Consider the following 15,685-nt stretch of genomic DNA (forward strand, 5'->3'; position numbering starts at 1 on the left):
TTTTAACATCATGTTTTACACTTTGGTTACATTCATAACAGGAACGGTAGTTACTCATTACACAAGGTTCATCAGTTCACCTACTGATTTTATCGAACACAGAAATGGACAATTTAGTGTCTCCAATTTACCTCACTTGCATGTCTTTGGACTGTGGGATGAAACCGGAGCACCCGGACAGACATGGGGAGAACATGCAAACTCCACACAGAAAGGACCCGGACCACCCCACCTGGGGATCGAACCCAGGACCTTCTTGTTGTGAGGCGACAGTGCTACCCACTTAGCCACCATGCCGCCCCAGAACAGGGAGAAAACAGGTTAAAAATATATGCAGTGAAACAGATGGACTGCAGTCAGTAATTGTAGATCAGTGTGTGTACCCTATATATATATATATATATATGTATAAGGGCTGTTGTTAATTAACGCGATTAATGCGTTAAAATTGTAATCGCGATTAAAAAAATTAATCGAGATTAAAATTTTTTATCTATTTTTATTTGGCTGTTTGTGCCACATACATGTGTCTTTGTGGTAATGAACTGTATTTCAGATGAATTAGGATGTAAAGCGCATGAACTGTACACGGAACTTTACAAACACTGCTGTTAAATGGATCATAATATACTGTATAAAGCAGGCAGGTCCGCGATAGGGTTTTATACGGCCCGCATCTTCTGTCTTAAATTGTTCAAACAGAAAAAGTCATCAATTATCGTCGCTGTCCGACGAAAAACTACTTTAAGCGGTTTTCACTATTTTTACGAGTTAATGAAAAGATGAATGAAATCACGTGATCTTTGTAACAAGTATTTCCATTGGCTGCTAGAGCTGCCCATCAAAACCGCTTAGCTCCGCCTCCTTCCCTCCGGTAAAAAGTGAAACTCTGTGTGATGTTTCATCTCTACAGTTTATTCAGGTTATTCCATCACATGGCTATAAACATGATTTATATTTGTGATGTTTGTAGTTTTTTAAAAACACATTTGTATCTGATATTTATATGGACTAAGCGTTTACATGGACTGTATTAATTAACACAATTTTTTTATAGCTACAGTCAATAACTTATAATGTCTGGTAACTTGACTGTTTTAGGTATTTATAGGTGTTTAAATGGTAATTTAGAACAATATTTCCCAGTATTCTTTCTGCACATTACAGTATTAAAAGGTTTTCTTAATAGATCTATGAAATAATCATATCTGTGTTTTGATGCATTATCGATGCTTAATATTAGATCAAAATATTTTGAAAAGCATTATTTCTTAGTTAAGTAAAATGTCAAGTATTGTTGAATATGAACGTCTTTTTTCTCGTTTGTCTTATGGTTATGTATGACAGGAAATACTCCAAAGGTACCAATGCATTTTTTATTGTTTAAAATACTGTCATCAGGGACTGCTGGCCCTCAGGCACTTTCACATAGTCAAATCTGGCCCTCCACAAAAAAAGTTTGGAGGGGGGGGGGGGGGGGGGGGGGAGGGGGTATTATGAACAGGAAAAGATCCTGTTCATAATAATGTTTCACTTGTGTCAAATAATGTGCTTTCTAAAATGAATTTTATCATATTTTATGAATGTTTTCATTGGTGAACATATTCTTGCAATAAAAATGTGCATAACTGTTCAAATTTTGCTTAATTATTAGTTTGCGATTAATTGAGATTAATCGCGATTAATTTTGTTCTTTAATCGCGATTAATCTCGATTAAATTTTTTAATCGCGTGACAGCCCTAATACACACACACACACACACACACACACATATATATATATATATATATAGTGCTGCTGGAAAGTTTGTGACCCACCCAAACATGGTCATTGTTTTCTAAAAAAGAAAAATTAAAATAATCTTATGAAATGAACATCCAAATCTCAATTTGTAAAGCAGACCTTCCAAATAAGGGACACACATAAAAAAGATTTATATTTCCATTATTTATTCAACAAAAGTAATTCATCTCTCAAAAACGGAAAATCTGCCAAGTGCAAAAGTATGTGAACTCTTTTAGTTAGTAGCTTGTGGCACCTCCTTTTGCAGCCATTACTTCAACCAAACGTCTTCTGTAACCACAAACGAGTGTCTCACATCTGCTTTTTGTGATTTTTGCCCACTCCTCCTTGAAGAACTCTGCCAGCTGAGAGAGGTTGGAGGGACATCTGGCATGTACCGCCCGCTTCAGATCTTGCCACAGCATTTTTATGGGATTGAGGTCCGGACTTTGACTGGGCCAATCCAGAGTGCGAATCTTCTTTCTTTTAAGCCATTCCTTGGTAGTTTTGCTGGAATGCTTTGGGTCGTTGTCTTGTTGCATAATCCATTTCTGTGCCAGCTTCAACTGCCTGACTGATGGCAGGAGATTCTGGTCAAGAATTTATTGATAGGCCTGGGAATTGATGGTTCCCTGGATAATATGGAGTCGTCCAGGTCCGGAGGCAGAAAAGCAGGCCCAGACCTTGACATTTTCACCACCATGCTTCACTGTTGGGAGGAGGTTCTTCTCTTTATATGCAGTGTTGACTTTTCTCTAAACATGGCGCCTGTGATTGTGGCCAAATAATTCAATTTTGGACTCATCTGTCCAGAGAATGGACTTCCAGAAGGCCTCTGGTTTGTCCAAGTGCTCTCTGGCAACGTTTAAACGGGCAACTTTGTTCTTTCTTGAGAGTAGAGGCTTCCTTCTAGCAACTCTCCCATGAATGCCATGTCTATTGATTTTTCGCCTTATTGTAGACGCATGTACATTTATCCCAGATGCTGCCAGAGAGCATCTCCAACTCTCTGGAGGTGATGTGTGGGTTGGCCTTTACTTGAATTATTATTTTTCTGGTGCTTCTTGGTGGAAGTTTTGATGGCCGTCCACTTCTGGGCAGAGTGCCCTCCATTTGTAAATGATTTGTCTTACAGTGGATGGATGGAGCTGGAATCTTTTGGAGATGTGGAATCTCTTGTAGCTTTCCCCAGACTGATGGGCTGTCACCACCTTCTTCCTGATGTCCTCGGATGTCTCCTTTCCTCTCGGCATTGTTGATCTGTGTGCTTTACGTCTTGGCACGACAGTGGTTTGGTTGGTTTCCTCTCCCTTTTAATCAGTGCGGCTCAAAACTTTTCCCAAGGATGTCTCATTTGATTGGTCTGCTTAATTGATTACTTGAGCACCCACATGTGTTTCACCTGAGTCTTTTACCTAATTGACTTTACCAGTGCAGCTGTGGTTCATTTACTTTTGCACATGCTCTGATTCCATGTTTCATGTAGTCTGCTGGCAACTCACACATTTCCCTCAAAACAAGTAAAGGGAATTGATGAACATAAACCTGAAATTTCATATATAAAAACTGGTGATGATAAAATAAGAAAATCATGGTAAAAGAACAGAAAAATCTAAACTACTCAAGGAGTTCACAAACTTTCAAGCAGCACTGTATATACAGTGTATCACAAAAGTGAGTACACCCCTCACATTTCTGCAAATATTTTATTATATCTTTTCATGGGACAACACTATAGAAATAAAACTTGGATATAACTTAGAGTAGTCAGTGTACAACTTGTATAGCAGTGTAGATTTACTGTCTTCTGAAAATAACTCAACACACAGCCATTAATGTCTAAATGGCTGGCAACATAAGTGAGTACACCCCACAGTGAACATGTCCAAATTGTGCCCAAAGTGTCAATATTTTGTGTGACCACCATTATTATCCAGCACTGCCTTAACCCTCCTGGGCATGGAATTCACCAGAGCTGCACAGGTTGCTACTGGAATCCTCTTCCACTCCTCCATGATGACATCACGGAGCTGGTGGATGTTAGACACCTTGAACTCCTCCACCTTCCACTTGAGGATGCGCCACAGGTGCTCAATTGGGTTTAGTCCATCACCTTTACCTTCAGCTTCCTCAGCAAGGCAGTTGTCATCTTGGAGGTTGTGTTTGGGGTCGTTATCCTGTTGGAAAACTGCCATGAGGCCCAGTTTTCGAAGGGAGGGGATCATGCTCTGTTTCAGAATGTCACAGTACATGTTGGAATTCATGTTTCCCTCAATGAACTGCAGCTCCCCAGTGCCAGCAACACTCATGCAGCCCAAGACCATGATGCTACCACCACCATGCTTGACTGTAGGCAAGATACAGTTGTCTTGGTACTTCTCACCAGGGCGCCGCCACACATGCTGGACACCATCTGAGCCAAACAAGTTTATCTTGGTCTCGTCAGACCACAGGGCATTCCAGTAATCCATGTTCTTGGACTGCTTGTCTTCAGCAAACTGTTTGCGGGCTTTCTTGTGCGTCAGCTTCCTTCTGGGATGACGACCATGCAGACCGAGTTGATGCAGTGTGCGGCGTATGGTCTGAGCACTGACAGACTGACCTCCCACGTCTTCAACCTCTGCAGCAATGCTGGCAGCACTCATGTATCTATTTTTTAAAGCCAACCTCTGGATATGACGCCGAACACGTGGACTCAACTTCTTTGGTCGACCCTGGCGAAGCCTGTTTCGAGTGGAACCTGTCCTGGAAAACCGCTGTATGACCTTGGCCACCATGCTGTAGCTCAGTTTCAGGGTGTTAGCAATCTTCTTATAGCCCAGGCCATCTTTGTGGAGAGCAACAATTCTATTTCTCACATCCTCTGAGAGTTCTTTGCCATGAGGTGCCATGTTGAATATCCAGTGGCCAGTATGAGAGAATTGTACCCAAAACACCAAATTTAACAGCCCTGCTCCCCATTTACACCTGGGACCTTGACACATGACACCAGGGAGGGACAACGACACATTTGGGCACAATTTGGACATGTTCACTGTGGGGTGTACTCACTTATGTTGCCAGCTATTTAGACATTAATGGCTGTGTGTTGAGTTATTTTCAGAAGACAGTAAATCTACACTGCTATACAAGCTGTACACTGACTACTCTAAGTTATATCCAAGTTTCATGTCTTTAGTGTTGTCCCGTGAAAAGATATAATGAAATATTTGCAGAAATGTGAGGGGTGTACTCACTTTTGTGATACACTGTATATATTATAACATAACATATATATATATATTTATTTATATATGAGAGCTTTACTGTTTATTTAAAGGAAAAATTATTACTTTATTATTATCACCTGGCACTTGGTGAAAATAATTAAAACAATCACTCTAAGTGACTCAAAGCACATGATTAAAGGCAAGAGTTGTGAGTCAGGGACTCGTCTAGACACAGACGGAAGACACCCCCTTTCATTCTTACCTGGAGGGACATCTCGATGAGCATCTGAAGTTTTTTAATGCCCAGCCACACTCTCTTCCCTTTTACTTCCCTAGCAATCTGCGCCCGTTCATCTTCCTGGAAACCTCCCAGCAGCTTTTATACACACAAACAAAGAAACAATCACTCAAAGTCGAGGCTAAACTGTTTATGGCCTATGATTTCCACGTTTATCTGCATTAACATCTTTAGGGATTTCACAATTGTTTTTTTTAAGCTGGGTAAAACAGCTTATTATTTATAATATCTCCTAAAATTTCAACATTTCAAAGGTTCATCATTTTACTAGCAAACAAGTGCATTAAAAGACCTATGCACAAATAAAACAGGACATACATAAGCCATCCAAAGACCTTTACCATACAATCCCTTCTTTATATTTATTTATTATATTTTTAAAAGCCATTTTCACATGAAAAGTCACACTCACAGCAGGATAGGTTGATATTTTTATTTCTAGCATTTCAGTTGGTAGAGTTTGCCAAAAGTTGTCTTTATGTTGGTTTGAGATGTGGATTGTCAGTTTAGTATTAATGAGGAATTGTTTAGTGATTGAGTGAGTATTTGGGACATTTACTTCAGCAGCATGACTCCAAACTATGCCTTGAGATGAAAAGTGACTCCAGCATCGAGTGAAGTGCCATGTTTACTTATTACTGTTTTATCTCTGCTACTTTTATTAGTTCATTAGAACAGAGCATACTGTGTCAGAAACTACGTACATCTATCACTATTTCTTAACAGCTTGATGCCGCCTGAGGCCACTGTGAAATGATTTAGACATACAGCTTGCACAGTGCCAAAATATAGTTATAAGTTTTCTTTTTTTTTCTTTTAGCACTGGCTGTAAAGCTCCAAAGCAAAGATACAGAAACAAATATCAAAGAAGAAACATTGTTCCACTGTTAACTCGAATTTTATGCTTTGAGATATACACCGATCAGGCATAACATTAAAACCACCTCATTGTTTCTACACTCACTGTCCATTTTATCAGCTCCACTTACCATATAGAAGCCCTTTATAGTTCTACAATTACTAACTGTAGTCCATCTGTTTCTCTGCATGCTTTGTTAGCCCCCTTTCATGCTGTTCTTCAATCGTCAGGACTCTCCAAGGACCACCACAGAGCAGATATTATTTGGGTGGTGGATCATTCTCAGCACTGCAGTGACACTGACATGGTGGTGGTGTGTTAGTGTGTGTTGTGCTGGTATGAGTGGATAAGACACAGCAATGCTGATGGAGTTTTTAAACACCTCACTGTCACTGCTGGACTGAGAATAGTCCACCAACCAAAAACATCCAGCCAACAGCGCCCCATGGGCAGCGTCCTGTGAGCACTGATGAAGGTCTAGAAGATTACCAAATCAAACAGCAGCACTAGATGAGCGATCGTCTCTGACTTTACATGTACAAGGTACCAACTAGGTAGGAGTGTCTAATAGAGTGGACAGTGAGTGGACATGGTATTTAAAAACTCCAGCAACGCTGCTGTGTCTGGTCCACTCATACCAGCACAACACACACTAACACACCACCATCATGTCAGTGTCACTGCAGTGCTTAGAATCATCCACCACCTAAATAATATCTGCTCTGTGATGGTCCTGTGGGGGTCCTGACCATTGAAGAACAGGGTGAAAAAGCATGTAGAGAAACAGATGGACTACAGTCAGTAATTGTAGAGCTACAAAGTGCCTCTATATGGTAAGTGGAGCTGATAAAATGGACAGTAAGTGTAAAAATGGCCGGCTGGCCAACCGGCCGACAGCACTGCTGGGAATTCAAACTCTGGATCCCAGCGGTAGTGGGGTAGCATAATTTACAGTTGCAGCACCCAAGCGTCTTGTGAAACTTTATGCCATGGCACCATCCATAATGCTGATAAAGCTTCAAATGACTGGTGCAGCTATGGGTTTTTATAGCAAATAAGCACAATCACTGGGTCGATTTGCTGAAGCTTTATTTGAATAAAACTCTGCAGTCATACCAGACCTTTGTGGGTAAAGGTTAATGGTTCCTGGCACAGCGATGAGATGATGACTCATTACTTTGGCGGATGGTTTTATTTAAAGAAACTTAAATATTGATTTAGGTGAGAATTTAAACATATACCCAGTCAATGAAATGGGCTTTTGCATAGTGTTGATAAATGTAGAGAGACTGACCTCCAGTGCCTCCATCAGATGCTCTCCTCTGTTAATGTTGGGGATGTGGATGGTTGTGCTAAATGCATCCAGCATGCCCATCTCCTGCAACACATCCTTACAGCTGGTAGTGCCCAGGATCAGCAGCTTTCGACCCTGCAAACATATACACACAGTGACATTTAACACATTCTTAATTTAATTAGCTTAACAGACTGAGCCTTTCATTTAGTTTTTTACTATAATTTATATTTTCACATTTGACAGGTGAATTCAGGTAAATGCTGCATGTGTAAAACCGTATGCACAAAAATGAAATCATGGATTTCTTAGTCCAGACCTTATAGAATATTCTCAAAAGCCTGTTAGTGTGTAATGGCATGGTCATTCCCAGAGGCCCAGTCAGCAAGAGGGGATTATGGGTCGCCCTCCTGTGGTGCAGGGTTTGTACATGCCAGTGCATGTAGATGAGGTGGCACACAGGCGACGGGCCTGCCAGGTCCCCACGCTCTCACAGGACCTTTCAGTCCGGCGTCTCCTGTTCACGGACTCCCCGCTGAGCTCACACACAGGCTGGGTCTGAAGGAACAGAGCCGCTGCTGTTTACCCCGGCTGCATAAATACCCCACGCCATAAACAAAATGCCAACAATACACACCCTGGCCTGCATTGAGAAAAGTGCAATGGCAACTATAGAGAATACACAATGTTAGCTTCAGAGCTTAAAGTAACACTACATTGTGCACTGAAAAATATAACACTAACCACTGGGACATGTTTCAATCCTCAAGCTTTGACCTAAATGACAGCCTTGGTGAAGACTTCTATGTGGAGGAAGCAATGAGAAAAGCCTCCAAGTGAGTTTCCTCACAGAACTGGCAAACAAAGCCTGTCCTATAGCTGATTCTTACAGGAATATTTACCAGCCTGGTTTGGACATGTATGGAATATAGATCTGCTTAATTAGTGGACTGCATAAAAAAATCGAAATGATCTAGAGAAAAAAAGGCAGAACTGGGCCAGCTGTAAGAATAAAAGCATTTAACTATGCGATTAAACATCATTACAAACTACAGAGGAGAAGCAAATCTGAGACCACAAGTGAAAATTATTTGATGTGGCATTTTTCATGAATTTATGATTGTCACCACAAATCATCACATTATCAGCATTAGTGACTTATATTAGTGAAAGTAAATCTTTCTAAAAACGTACATGAATTTTCAAATTTCTTACTATTTAGTCTACACCCTTTTGCTGTAATAACAGCATGCACTCGAGCATGCATGAACTACAATTGTACTGTTTCAACCAAACGTCTTCAATGCTCAATGGCATTTAAGTCAGGTGACTTGAGAAAAGTGAATGAAAATCAGCACAACACGCCCCCCCACCCCTTTCATGCTGTTCTTCAATGGTCAGGACCCACACAGGACCACAGAGCAGGTATTATTTGGGTGATGGGTCACTCTCAGCACTGCAGTGACACTGACATGGTGGTGGTGTGTTAGTGTGTTTTGTGCTGGTTTGAGTGGATAAAACGAAGCAGCACTGCTGAAGTTTTTTAACACCTCACTGTCACTGCTGGACTGAATGTAGAATATAGAATAGTCCACCAACCAAAAATGTCCAGCCCCGTGGGCAGCATCCTGTGACCACTGATGAATGTCTAGAAGATGACCAACTCGAACAGCAGCAATAGATGAGTGATCGTCTCTGACTCTACAAGGTGGAACAACTAGGTAGGAGTGTCTTCTAGAGTGGACAGTGAGTGGACACGGTATTTAAAAACTCCAGCAGTGCTGCTGTGTCTGATCCACTCATACCAGCACAACACACACTAACACACCACCACCATGTCAGTGTCACCGCAGTGCTGAGAATGATCCACCACCCAAATAATACCTGCTCTCTAGTGGTCCTGGGAGAGTCCTGACCATTGAAGTACAGGGTTAAAGCAGGTTAAAAAGATATGTAGAGAAACAGATGGACTACAGTCAGTAATTGTAGAACTACAAAGTGCTCCTATATGATAAGTGGAGCTGATAAAATGTACAGTGTGTGTAGAAACAAGGAGGTGGTTTTAATGTTATGGCTGATCGGTGTATGTGTGTTTTGTTAATCAAAACCTTTATTGACATTACTGTGACGAGTGGGGTGTGGTTTAACTCAGGACTGCAACAGGAGGGAGAAGACTGGGAAAGGAACTTGGGGGTTAATTTGTAGTAAACCTGTCTATTTAAAGCCTGTTTTATTTCCCCTTTGATTGTTTCATTTAAAACAGTTCATGATATCAAGCACACTTCAGTTATTCAACGAAACAACAATCCAAAACGTCAGTCTACATTTAAATAGCTTTGAAAAGAAACAAAAATGACAGTTTTTAACTGGCCTAGTATCTCAAAAGAGTTAATTGTCTGAAAGAACTTTGAATTGGTTGAACTGAAGGAATTCTGTAAATAAGATTGGGCCAAAATTCCCTGCTATGTTAAAGATCTCAGGTTATCGGAAGGCTTAGGCTGCTGATGGTGGGTTAACCAATAATTAGGGGGCCAATTACTTTTTATTCGGCTAATACAGATGTTGCACAGCTTTTTATGAATGAATACATTTAGCATTTAAACAATGTTTAGTGTGGGAGCAAATACACTAATCAGCCATATAATTAAAACCACCTCCTTGTTTCTACACTCACTGTCCATTTCATCAGCTTCACTGACCATACAGAAGCACTTTGTATTTCTACAATTACTGACTGTAGTCCATCTGTTTCTCTACAAAGTTTTTTAGCCTGTTTTCACCCTGTTCTTCAATGGTCAGGACCCCCACAGAGCAGGTATTATTTAGGTGGTGGGTCATTCTCAGCACTGTGGTGACACTGACATGGTGGTGGTGTGTTAGTGTGTGTTGTGGTATGAGTGGATAAGACACAACAGCACTGCAGGAGTTTTTAAATACCATGTTCACTCACTGTCCAGTGTAGTAGATACTCCTACCTAGCTGGTCCACCTTGTAGAGAAAACTCCACCAGCGCTGCTGTGTCTGAGCCACTCATACCAGCACAACACACACTAACACACCACCACCATGTCAGTGTCACTTCAGTGCTGAGAATGATCCACCACCCAAATAATACCTACTCTGTAGTGGTCCTGGGAGAGTCCTGATCATCGAAGAACAGCATGAAAGGGGGCTAACAAAGCATGCAGAGAAACCTACAGTCAGTAATTGTAGAACTACAAAGTGCTTCTATATGGTAAGAAGAGCTGATAAAATGGACAGTGAGTGTAAAAACAAGAAGGTGGTTGTGGTAGATCAGTGTACAGTGTATCAGTTTTCTGACAATGTACTTTACTTTTAATATGATTTAAGGTTAAAAATGCTAAATGATCCCGATTAACTCAATGAGTGAAGTTTATACACCATGAAAACCATCTCTACCGCACCAAAACAAAAAGCTTTAAATGACAGAGAGAACAGGATCTGTCAATCAAACTCCTCTTTAGACTGACTTCAATAAAATGATAACACAAACTCTGCTGTAAAGAACATACTGTAAGTATCCTATCTAAATGCTCTGCTGCCCCCTGTCTGGGGGGGCTAGTGTGTGCAAGTGTGGACTTACACGAGGAGGTGCCTTCTTCAGTAGTACCAACAGGGTCTGCAGAACTGAGTTTGAAAAGCGTGGTCCAATGGGTACATAATCTGAGATGAGAAGTAACAGCAAGTCACACACAAACACACACACACAGGCAAAAGCTTTGACCAGAGAACAGCTGTGGTTCCAGCAGTGCATGCAGGAACTTACCCAGAAGTCGCTCAATATCATCCACCACCACACAGCTCAGCTGAGATTTGTATGCATCATCAAATATCTACAAAGACAAAAAAGCAAGCAGACCACATTTTATCAGCTCCACTTACCATATAGAAGCACTTTGTTGTTCTACAATTACTGACTGTAGTCCATCTGTTTCTCTGCATGCTTTGTTAGCCCCCTTTCATGCTGTTCTTCAATGGTCAGGACTCTCCAAGGACCACTACAGAGCAGGTATTATTTGGGTGGTGGATCATTCTCAGCACTGCAGTGACACTAACATGGTGGTGGTGTGTTAGTGTGTGTTGTGCTGGTATGAGTGAATAAGACGCAGCAGCGCTGATGGAGTTTTTAAACACCTCACTGTCTCTGCTGGACTGAGAATAGTCCACCAACCTAAAATATACCCAGCCAAAAGCGCCCCATGGGCAGCGTTCTGTGAATGTCACTGATGAAGGTCTAGAAGATGACCAACTCAAACAGCAGCAATAGATGAGCAAACATCTCTGACTTTACATCTACAAGGTGGACCAACTAAGTAGGAGTGTTTAATAGAGTGGACAGTGAGTGGACACGGTATTTAAAAACTGTGTCTGATCCACTTACACCAGCACAACACACACTAACACACCACCACCATGTCAGTGTCACTGCAGTGCTGAGAATAATCCACCACCTAAATAATACCTGCTCTGTAGTGGTCCAGCATGAAAGGGGGCTAACAAAGCATGCAGAGAAACAGATGGACTACAGTCAGTAATTGTAGAACTACAAAGTGCTTTTATATGGTAAGTGGAGCCGATAAAATGAACAGTGAGTGTAGAAACAAGGAGGTGGTTTTAATGTTATGGCTGATCAGTGTATTAAGAAGATTATTGAGAGCTTCATCACCTTCTTGATAGCTTGGCATTTGGCAATCTCTGAGTGACCAATCATCTTATCTGGTGAGCAGATTTTGATGAAGGGGAATTCTGAGTCCTCAGCAATTTTAGCTGCCAGTGCTGTTTTACCACTGTGCGGTGGACCTGTAAGAGCAACAAAGTGAGTAAATAATTGTGAATAAATGTAAGAAAGTATGGCAGCTGCATGACCTCTAGCATTGTGTAAGAAAAGATTGTAATGCACCTGCACCCCAGTAACACTGTCAGAAGAAGTATGTGTGAGGAAAACTGTATGTTTAATTCTACAGCAAGTAAATCCTCTGCAACAGTCACACAGCCAAAAAAAATACAAAAATAAAAGATATAGAGGCACTCAGGTGGCACAGTGGTCTACTTTACTAGCCCACCACTGCTGAGATTTGAACCAGATATCTAGACAGACATGACTGGTAGCTTGGGGGGTGGCCGGAGCCCCGAGATGGATTGGCGCCCTGTCCAGGGTATTCCTGCCCTGACCTCAATGTAGGTTCTTGGGTGGAGCAGCAGTCTATTATGCTAGCCCAGCACTGCTGAGATTCAAAACCGGATTTTGAATTGACTAGCCAACCATAGCAAATTTGAATATGACAGATACTATCAACTTGGCCAGGCATCTACTGGCCACAAATGGCTGTGTCATGGCCAAGGTCGACAGGGTTTCTCCTCATTGCTGTTGTACAGGTTTAGGTGTCTGCACTAGTTGTGAAAGATTTGCAGAGGGCATAGTGTGTGTCTCTGTATGTGCTACGATTCTCTATGGGAATCCACAACTGACTAGTGAAAAGAAGTGGCCAGGAAGTGAACGCATGGCAGAAAGGATGGGAATTAAATCCATTTGAAATGTGGTTCATAAAAATGCGAAATTATATAAAAAAAAAAATAATAATAATAATGAAAAAATACATTTTAGTGCTTGCTGACACTGACAAGTGCACCTCCCAAAGGCTAGGCTGGCCACCCAACAGACATAGCCAATTATGTCTGTGTAAATGCCCGACCGGCTAAAAACACCACGGAGTTTCGAACCCTAGATCTCAGCAGTACTGGACTAGCAGGATTTAATGCTGTGCCACCTGGGTGGCTGAATTATTTTTTTATAATTTAAAAAATACTCTAATGCAGATTGAGGAGAGCGAGACTGTCACACGCGTGCAGTAGCCGACTGCATCTTCTCACCTGCACAAGGCGAGTTTATATGAAAATTTTGTGTACGGAGAGCCACACCCTGATCAACTCATTATCCCTCGACTCTGTGCAAGCACCATCAACCACCCAGCAGATGTCATAATTGCATCAGTTATGAAGTCCCTATCCAGCTTCCCGCCCTGTATGAACAACAAGCCAGTCGTTGTTCATGTAGCAGTCCAGCTGGATGACATTTATTCATATTTTTCTATCCTGATTATCCTGATCATAAACTTATTTTAATCAATTAATTTTCATCCTGATAAAAGTCATAGTGAGAGCAGAGCTACCTAAAACACTGAACGCAAAAATCTCTGCATAGACGCTTGACCAGCCGATAGCAATGGTGAGATTCGAACCCTAGATTTTAGTGGTAGTGGGCTACCAGGATTTACCGCTGTGCCACCCAAGTGCCAAAAACCTGTAATAAATGAGCATTTTTTGTACGAGCTGGTACAAAATGACCAGTGGTAAACATACTTAAAATAAAATTGTGTGTGTACTTGAGTGTGTGTGTGTTACCTTCCAGCAGCACCGTCACTAGTGGTGTGCGTTCACTATTTTTGGTCTGCTGCACCAGCAGCTCTCCGTCGTCGAGGATGTCTGAGACAGCATTATTCCACTTCACTATGCCATTCAAAATGTACGTGGAATAATCCTCCTGATTGGTGCCAAATGCCTGCACACAGGAAGTGGTTTAGCCAAAACCTGCAAACTCACATTAGACACAGATCTAAAATGTCATTTGTTGCAATGGGATGGATTAGATGGGATGATTATGTTTTAATGTTTTAATACAACCTTCATTAAATTAGTCCTGAATTGCATTACATTAGGTTTAACCCACTGGTGTTTGTTTTGCTTTTTATTGTGGGTAACAGCATAGTGTTTAGCTCTAGGGCATCATTTCATGACTGTTGCTGTAAATCAGATCCCATTAGTGATCGGCGATGGTGGGGCTTGAACCAGCAACCTTATAATTACTTGTCCTGTGCTTAACAGCTGGGCTATTACTTAGATCCACTAAGTTTGGTCTAACCCTAATAACATGGTACCCTAATGAACAGGGCATCTGTTATCCCACATTTAGTGATTGCTTCCAACTGAGTGACCCCTACTGTACCTAAGTACCCATGCAATATTTGGTTACCCTTCTTGACCAGGGAACAATCATACTGAAGATGGTCTTATGGGGGGAAGTGAAACAGTGCAGACCATTGAATGGTTACACAGAATTGCCACTGGAGTGTGACCATATAATTGTAATAGACTTTATTAAAGGAGTGTCATGAAAAACATAAAAGGCTTAAACAGAGCAAACGGAAATTAAAATGCCCTAACAACCACAGTGGGGTATACCCAAAATTATACTGCTATTGCTACTGCCTTTATTTACAGTTACTGTATCACATTTGCTCTCAGTTTTTGGTGAAGAATGCTGTTACAGCATCACCTTTTGCGAACTCCTCCTGCTTTCACAAGTGCACTTGTGCAATTTGAAACAAACAATTGGAAATTGGATATGGTACGAATAGTTCAGAATTTGGATCCATACTGTGTTTTAGTGTAACCTAGTAAAATCCACTATCCACAATCTGGTCCTGCAAAACCATTATTTCCTCTCTTAATTTAAGGGCTAGTTTAAAAACAAAACAAAAATAAAAAATTAGTTGTATGCAGGTTTCCCTAAATGCCAGACAGAAAAAACCTCTGCTCCAGTGCTCTTGCTGCCCATAAAAATTAACATACTGAAAAGCTCCCAGAAACCTAAATGATTCCTACTAAACCATTATTTTACACTCGGCTTGTTTAGTAAGGCTGGAGATGTTGTTTTGCTTGAGTTCTGGTTTAAACTTACAGTGGGTGGAATTTCAAAGCATTTGGGCGGAGTCATGCACAACTTATGCCACACGTTCACACTACATGACTTTCCAAGTTGTCAGATCGCTGTACAGTTCACACTACACAACTGGATCTCTTGTAATCGGGAGTCTTTCAAGTCGGTGTGGCTTTCACACTACACGACTGATCGGTGATAGGGGGTTTCACACTACACCATCTATCACCAACTGAAATCGCAGGCAAGTATATCTGGTCTCCCAAACTATGTTTTGTCATGAAAACAAACAAGAAGTGACGAAAGGTTTAATGATACTGTATCACGTCCAAAAATGCACGCCAACAAGTAAAGAGCAATCAAAGTTTGTGCGTTGATGTTATGTGTTGTAGAGAACGATAAGGTCAGAAATACTGTAAAACTTGTGTGCACTGATGTATTCTGATATAAACTATATTATGCCCCTGTCCCAGCTTTTTACAACTCCTCCCCTGCGTTTCCCCT

At 41.2% G+C, this 15,685-nt stretch overlaps 1 protein-coding gene across 3 annotated transcripts in view; it reads right to left on the reverse strand.

Moving 5' to 3' along the window:
* The window catches only part of nsfb (N-ethylmaleimide-sensitive factor b), a 68,614-nt gene that overhangs the window by 10,100 nt on the left and 42,829 nt on the right, over positions 1-15,685 (reverse strand). For all 3 annotated transcript variants that reach the window (XM_063002838.1, XM_063002837.1, XM_063002836.1), the window contains exons 14-19: positions 13,867-14,023; positions 12,131-12,264; positions 11,231-11,297; positions 11,048-11,127; positions 7,444-7,578; positions 5,255-5,368 (exon numbers count right to left, since the gene is read on the reverse strand). In XM_063002838.1, the coding sequence (XP_062858908.1) occupies positions 5,255-5,368; positions 7,444-7,578; positions 11,048-11,127; positions 11,231-11,297; positions 12,131-12,264; positions 13,867-14,023 (687 nt within the window). The remainder of the gene's footprint in view (positions 1-5,254; positions 5,369-7,443; positions 7,579-11,047; positions 11,128-11,230; positions 11,298-12,130; positions 12,265-13,866; positions 14,024-15,685) is intronic.

Source organism: Trichomycterus rosablanca, chromosome 10, assembly GCF_030014385.1.
Source record: "Trichomycterus rosablanca isolate fTriRos1 chromosome 10, fTriRos1.hap1, whole genome shotgun sequence".
NCBI classification, from domain to species: Eukaryota; Metazoa; Chordata; class Actinopteri; order Siluriformes; family Trichomycteridae; genus Trichomycterus; species Trichomycterus rosablanca.